The sequence below is a fragment of the Scyliorhinus torazame genome, chromosome 2 (genome assembly GCF_047496885.1).
Source record: "Scyliorhinus torazame isolate Kashiwa2021f chromosome 2, sScyTor2.1, whole genome shotgun sequence".
Lineage (NCBI taxonomy): Eukaryota > Metazoa > Chordata > Chondrichthyes > Carcharhiniformes > Scyliorhinidae > Scyliorhinus > Scyliorhinus torazame.
Window position 1 is genome coordinate 222,732,272 of NC_092708.1, and position 7,921 is coordinate 222,740,192.

At 52.0% G+C, this 7,921-nt stretch overlaps 1 protein-coding gene across 1 annotated transcript in view; it reads left to right on the plus strand.

Moving 5' to 3' along the window:
• prkd1 (protein kinase D1) overlaps positions 1-7,556 on the plus strand; it is a 575,159-nt gene extending 567,603 nt beyond the window's left edge. The window contains exon 18 of the mRNA XM_072484262.1: positions 6,417-7,556. Within this exon, the coding sequence (XP_072340363.1) occupies positions 6,417-6,635 (219 nt within the window). The 3' untranslated portion in view covers positions 6,636-7,556. The remainder of the gene's footprint in view (positions 1-6,416) is intronic.
• The last annotated feature ends 365 nt before the right edge of the window (positions 7,557-7,921 follow it).

Below are 7,921 nucleotides of genomic sequence, written 5' to 3' on the forward strand. Positions count from 1 at the left end.
AGGGTGGGGGTTCGGCCACCCTCCGGGTTCTTGGGGGTGGTAGGGTTATGGGGTGCAGGACGGGGTTAGTGCCGGCAGCACAGTGCTGCCTACTCACCCTGGCCACCCTGAGGCGGCTGTGCAGTGTCTTCCGGCACTGCTGTCCGGTCCGGGCAGTGTTGCTGACGGCGCTGACCGCCTCTGCCACCTGCGCCCAAGCACGACGAATGGCAGCGGCTGGCAACCTCCTTCCTGGGCTGGGGTACAGGGTCAATCGCCTCTCCTCCACCGCATCCCGGAGGGTCTCCAGCTCGGCGTCATTGAAACAGGGTGCCACTCACCTCGCTGCCATCTTGTTGGCTGGAATGGTGTGTGTGGAGAGTGAATTGTGTATATGCGGCTGCAGCTTGTCAGCCTCTTGAGCGTCATTCGCGGATCCGGCACCGTTTCCCATTGGAATGGATTGTGTTCCACGTGGCGCCAGTGCTAGCCCCTTAGCAGTAGCGGAATCGGTCCAGGTGCGACGGCAGTTTTGCTGTAGTAGAATGCCACGAATCCTGCGCCGGCGTTGTCTCAGAAATGGAGAATCCAGCTCCATAGTTTCACTGCCCAACGTCAACCTTTGTGACAGTGTGACATAGGAGGGGCAACAATCCCTGCACCAGGACTTCTGGCCCCACCATGGCCGTTTTTCCCGCAGCAATCCACTCAAATCCCCATGGACCTTTGCAGGACCTGATGATCCTGCCAGCAGGAGGGAGCAGATGATCCCACCCCTTGGCATACGTACAGGACATTAAACCATTCACATCATTCACTCAACCGATTGTTAACCCTGCAGTAATGTGAGGCTGGAATGATTCATTAGGCAGTTTTATTTTTCCTGCAGCAAGTGAGCATCCAGACCCTGGTTGTGATTGGATTCAATGAAATCAGCACAACTTGCCTATCTATAGTAATACAAAATAATGAACTTGCAGTGCTTCTCATATTTGATGGGATGCTTGACTTAAGCAAAATCATTTTTATCTATCTCAGTCTGGCAAATGTTTGTTTAAAAACTGGCCAGCATGCACTTTTATCCCTATTTTAAGCCCACCTGTTCACAACCAGAGAGGTTGGTCTATGTCAGAGAGCCTCTGCTAAGTACAGGACCTGAGATTTGCCAACATAATGGGTGCGCCTTGTTGATTAATTAATGCGACTGGCTAACAAATTGATTCATGACTTGTAACTCCCTTATTAGTGTTGAGCGTTTATACATATGTTTAAACTGCAAATAAAATTTAAGGAAGATATATTTTTTTAAACTTTGGTTTGTCATGAGGCTGTTAATTCCATTAAAATTCCATTCACTGTAAAGCTTACTCCCACAGTCCAAGGGTGTGCAGATTAGGTGGATTAGCCTTGCTAAATTGCCCCTGAGTGTCCAAAGGTTAGGTGGGGTTATGGGCATAGGGCGGGTTATGGGCCTGGGTAGGGTGCTCTTTCGAAGTGTCAGTGCAGACTTTGTGGGCTGAATGGCTTTCTGCTGCACTGCAGTGATTCTATAAACACTAATCAAAAACAATCAGGTGTTACAAGGACAGTGACAGCAAATAGCCCGGGGTGCTTTGAAAATCTTATGACCATAATCTAAATGAAAACATCTGAACATTTTTAAGCATGCCACTCGTAAAATTATACAATAATATAGGGCAGATTTAAATAGTTTCACAGATTTCAAACAAATAACCAAACCCATGTTCACTTATAAATAATCACCTTTAATCATAAAAAAAAAAATTAAAAATTACTTTAAAAGAATCAACAACAATAGTTTTTAATAGACTCCCATCCTGGGGCCACGCAAGCTGCGCCTACTCCACGCCCGGATGAGTCACAGAATCTCCGCCACGCTCGAAAAGGCGACAACTTATGAAGAAGCGGTCGAGCTACTCCGCAAGCGGTTCGTCAAGCCTATCAACGAGGTGCACGCCAGGCATCTGCTCTCTACCTGCCGGCAGCACTCGGGGGAATCGCTAGACAAATTTGTCAAGAAACTCACCGCGCTTGCCAGGGACTGTGACCACCAGGGTGTGACAGGGGAAGTCCATATGAACCTGCACATCAGAGACGCTTTTGTGTCCGGCATCCGCTCGACCTACATCCGGCAGCGGCTGCTCGGAAACGGGGCAAAAGACCTCCAGGAAATGCTAACGCCCGCCTCCTCGCTGGAGGTGGCCCGACATAACTTGGGTACGTACCCCGCGGACTCTGCTAGCCCCCCCCGGACTTCCTCAGACTCAACCATATTACAGGCCTGCGCCACGCGGAGATCCGCTCATCATGGGAGCACACCGTGCTACTTCTGCGGGCAGGGCCAGCACCCACGTCCACGCTGCCCAGCCCGCTCGGCGATCTGCAGCGACTGCGGGAAGAAGGGGCATTTTGCGAGGGTCTGCCTGGCCAGAGCCAGGGGCCAGAAGAACAAAGAACAGCCGGCCGAAAATCAGGCTCTCAGGCCCACAGACCTCGCAATGCAGCTGCGCACCGACCCGACACACCCCTTCTGACGCACCATCAGCCTCGTGCGAATTATGGGAGGGGCCATCTTGTCGATGGCCATCTTCTCGACCCGACACGCGCAGCCAGAGGCGGCCATTTTACGAGTCTGACTCGGCTGAGGACTCCGACTACCCACGAGTGGGTGCGATCACCCTAGACCAAACTCGGCCAAAACACCTGCAGAACTCTATGATGCAGGTCCAGGTCAACGGGCGCGACACTGCATGCCTCTTCGACTCCGGGAGCACGGAGAGCTTTATCCATCCTGAAACGGTAAGGCGCTGCTCCCTGCGCATCCCGCATCCCAAACCATAGCCCTCGCATCCGGGTCCCACTCGGTACTGTATCGCGGATCTCTCGATCCAGGGCGCCAAGTACACCCGTTTCAAATTTTATATCCTTCCCCACCTCTGTGCCCCCCTGCTGCTCGGACTGGATTTCCAGTGCAGCCACCGAAGCCTGACACTGAAATTTGGCGGACCCTTGCCCCCCTCACGGTATGCTGCCTTGCGACACTGAAAGTCGCACCCCCCTCGCTATTCGTGAACCTCACTCCCGACTGTAAGCCAGTTGCCACCATGAGCCGGCGGTACAGTGCCCAAGATATGACTTCTATCAAGTCAGAGGTCCGGCGTTTACTGGGAGAGGGGGTCATCGAGGCTAGCAACTGCCCCTGGAGAGCACAAGTGGTGGTAGTCCGGTCCGGGGAGAAGAAACGGATGGTCGTGGATTATAGCCAGACCATAAACCGATTCACGCAGCTTGATGCGTACCCCCTTCCTCGCATCGCAGAAATGGTAAATCGGATCGCCCAATACCGAGTATTTTCCACGGTCGACCTCAAATCCGCCTACCACCAGCTCCCCATCCGACCAAAAGACCGCCCCTATACTGCCTTCGAAGCAGCCGGCTGGCTCTTCCACTTCCTCAGGGTCTCCTTCGGCGTCACAAATGGGGTCTCCGTCTTTCAAAGGGCGATGGATCAAATGGTAGACCAGTACGGTTTGCGGGCTACATATCCGTATTTGGACAATGTCACCATCTGCGGCCATGACCAGCAGGACCATGACGCTAACCTCGAAAAGTTCCTCCAGACCGCCCGAGCCCTTAACCTTACCTATAATGAGGAAAAATGCGCTTTCCACACAACCCGGCTAGCCACCCTCGGCTATGTCATGGAAGACGGGGTCCTAGGTCCCGACCCCGACCGCATGCGCCCCCTTAAGGAACTCTCCCTCCCCCGCAGCCTCAAGGCCCTCAAACGGTGCTTGGGGCTCTTCTCCTACTACGCCCAGTGGGTCCCCAAGTATGCGGACAAAGCCCACCCACTCATAAAGACCACCACTTTTCCCCTCTCGGCTGAGGCTCAATTGGCCTTCAACCGCATCAAGGCCGATATCGTCAAAGCTGCTATGCGCACGGTGGACAAAACCATCCCTTTCCAGGTAGAGAGCGATGCATCAGACATCGCCCTGGCTGCTACCCTCAATCAGGCAGGCAGACCAGTAGCGTTCTTCTCCCGGACCCTCACCACCTCCGAGGTTCGACACTCTGCAGTCGAGAAGGAGGCACAAGCCATTGTGGAGGCTGTGCGGCGCTGGAGGCACTACCTAGCCGGTAGGAGGTTCACCCGCGTCACCGACCAACGGTCAGTCGCCTATATGTTCGATAACACGCAACGGGGCAAAATAAAAAATGATAAAATTTTGAGGTGGAGGATCGAACTCTCCACCTACTCGTACGATATCAAGTATCGTCCGGGGGAGCTCAACGAGCCCCCAGATGCCCTGTCGCGCGGCACATGCGCCAACGCGCAGGACGACCACCTGCAAGCCATCCACAATGACCTCTGCCACCTGGGGGTTACCCTGCTCGTCCATTTTATCAAGACCCACAACCTACCTTACTCAACCAAGGAGATCAAGGCCATGATCAGGGCCTGCCAGATCTGTGCGGAGTGCAAACCGCACCTCTACCGGCCAGACAAGGTTCGGCTCGTGAAGGCCTCGGAGCCCTTTGAGCGACTGAGCGTGGACTTCAAGGGGCCCCTCCCGTCCACCAATCGTAATGCCTATTTCCTCACCGTTATCGATGAGTTTTCCCGTTTCCCATTCGCCATCCCCTGCCCCGACATGACCTCAGCCACTGTGATTAAGGCACTGCACGGCATTTTCACCCTGTTTGGTTTCCCCGCTTATATCCACAGCGACCGGGGTACATTGTTCATGAGCGATGAACTGCATCAGTATCTGCTCAGCAAAGGCATAGCCTCGAGCAGAACGACCAGTTATAACCCGCGGGGAAACGGGCAGGTGGAGAGGGAGAACGCGACAGTGTGGAAGGCTGTCCTTCTGGCCCTGCGGTCAAGAAGTCTCCCAACTACCCGCTGGCAGGAGGTCCTGCCCGATGCCCGACACTCCATTAGGTCGCTCCTCTGCACGACCACGAATGAGACCCCTCACAACCGATTGTTTGTCTTCCCCAGGAAGTCTACCTCCGCGGTCTCGCTTCCACCTTGGCTGACGGCTCCGGGACCTGTTCTTCTCCGTAGGCACACGAGGAGCCATAAAACTGACCCCATGGTCGAAAAGGTCCGATTTCTCCATGCCAACCCCAGTTACGCCTACGCGAGTACCCTGACGGCAGGCAAGATACGGTTTCCCTCCGGGATCTGGCACCCGCTGGATCCCCCACTACAGACGTCCCTTCCCGCGCCAATCCCCTGCAGGACCCAGCACCCCCTACAACACACCCTCTCCCGGCCCCACCCCTCATTGGTGAGCACCTACATAGCGCCCCCCCTTTACACACCCCGCCGGCGCCGGCACCGCAACTCCGGCCCCGCCTATTCTCCCTGCACCCTGTTCCCCTGCCCCGACCGGACCGAAGCTCCGACCGCCGTGCTCCCGGACGTACCCTCAACCAGGACGTCCGTGTCCGCCGCACCACCGGCCGCCGCACTACCGCCCGAACTGAGGAGGTCGATGAGGACGATCCGGCCACCGAGACAGATGGACCTATGATGGCACTTCACCCCCGCCGGACTCTTTTTTAAACAGGGGGTGAATGTGATGAACGTTTACTGTAACACTGTACCCTTGTCATCATGTAAGGTGATGTCCCCTTTAAGACCGGGCTTGGAACCCTGGGGAACTCCGCCTCCGGCTCCGCCCATCTGGGAGCCTTGTGGGCAGTGCAGCAGTTAGCACACGTCTCGGCACTAGTCTAGTTCTTAGTTTATTAAAGCCTTCTTTACTGTTTACACTCTAAGCGTCGTTATTGAGGGTACCACAAATAGTAATGCCTGTTTAAAAGAAAGAACAAAAGAAACCGTTAAAAATAAAAGTCTACCTACTTTTAAGCACTTGTTAAAATAGTTGCCTGTTGTTTTCTATCTCAATCTATTGTTTAAACGCCTGCCCTCAATGAGCGTTCTCAAGCCGGCCGTGTCATAAGGGACAGGGCTGCACTCCTGCGTCACGCTGGAGCCTGCACAGACCGGGGCACTGGAGGCCCCAGGCTGTCGAAGAGAAAGGAAAGTTCCTCCTAACATCGGAGCGCAGGTAAGTGCGCACATTTCTATTTCAAAATCGGCAACCGGTGGCTTCCTGCCGCAAGCAGGAGGTTATAGGCCATTGTTTTCGTGTTGCGAAAACAGCAGCAATTGCCGAGCTCATTAGCATTTTACCCACCTTTTATCTTGTTTTTTTAAAAACTTGTATGACAGTACTTAAACCTTTTGTGGAACAAAAGTCTAAAAATCCCAGAAGGTGATTGCATTAACAAGAAAGATATAACTGGTAAAATTCTCCCTAATCATTTGTAAAATCTGTGAACCACCAGATGTAGGCCATGCAGTTTGATCGTTTGTTTCTTTGTTTCTTTTGCAGGATTACCAAACATGGCTGGATCTAAGAGAGCTTGAGTGCAAATTTGGAGAACGATATATCACTCATGAGAGCGATGATTCCCGCTGGGCACAGTTTGCTGGACAGCATGGCTTGGAGTATCCAACACATCTAGTCAACCACAAAACTACTTGCACTGAGAACACTGACATAGAAGACACAGAAATGAAGGCCTTGAGTGAACGTGTCAGCATTCTTTGAAAGGGACTAAGACTCAAGTATTGTAACAAGCATACCAGCATGCGGAAGGAACCTACAGAAAACAACTGCAACTTCTTCCCCAATGACAGCGAGAAGGAATGCTTGCTAATTCCTACTGACGACTGTAAACTTGCAAAGCAACTGCCATTCTAAAACACAGTTTCTACCCCAATTGTCATGCTTCAATAATGAAACTATAATGTACTGTCAAGTTCACTTCTTGCATTTCAAGCAGCATTATGCGTTTATTTTTGTGTGTAGGTGACTATGTTCTTGTACACCCTGTGCTAATGGCAAGCACTAAATCTATGACTTGCAAGTTAATAGAATGTAATTTTTCTCATTCCATAAACAGTTTTCCAGTGTGCCTTTGCTGGTGAGTATTTCCATCTATCTATAATGTATCCCTCGTCAGGGGCGAGAACTAATTTGTAAATTTTGCTTTGTAAAGTGTTTTTAACTTCTTTTGGTATTGACCAGTATGCCCACTCATGGAAGAGTACAACATTATGGGTGTGGGGGGGGAAGTTTCCGGGTCCGCTAGCTCGCGACAGGATTCGCAACAGCCCGGAGAATCGGGCGGGGGCAAAAAACGGGTTTTATGCCGGGCATCAAACCCATTGCGAGTTTCCTGGCCTGTCCTGCCGGTCCTGACGAGGTTCCCACCCAGACTCAGCGGGAATATGCAAGTAGCCCATTATACCTAATTTGAAAGTAATTGTCTGGCAGGTCACCAAATTCACCGGCCTCCTGGAATGTTCCAGGCCCCCCAGTCGGATGTCCCACTGGTGTGAATTGGTGCAATTCCTGAGAAACAGGAACCTGCCAGCTTCACTCCAAGGGGTGGCAAAGGAGTGAGTAACTTCCCTACATTTACCTCCAAGATTGTAAGGGGACCCTTCATGAGATGCTGGGATTGGGGGAGGGGGGTTGAGCTGAACTGGAGGGGCTCAGGTTGGGGGTCTTTCCTGGGTTGAGGGTTGCTTGGCTTGTCTTCCCATCTGCAACCTTTAAATATTTTAAACTGTCTATCAGCATGTCAATGTTAAAATTCTCTGAGAATAAAGTGCAATCCCATCTGTAGCCCTAAACCCTTCAACTGTCTGTCAGCATGCCATGTTCAAAGATCTGCGGAGTAATGTTAAAAGTATTTCCTTTAATGTGATGGACACCTTTGGAGTGGTTTCTTCACTGTCAATTTCATTGCCTTTATCTTTTTCAAGCTTGCGTGCATGCTTAAAAAGCTTTGAACTATATTGTTTACATTCAATTTCACAGACCATTGC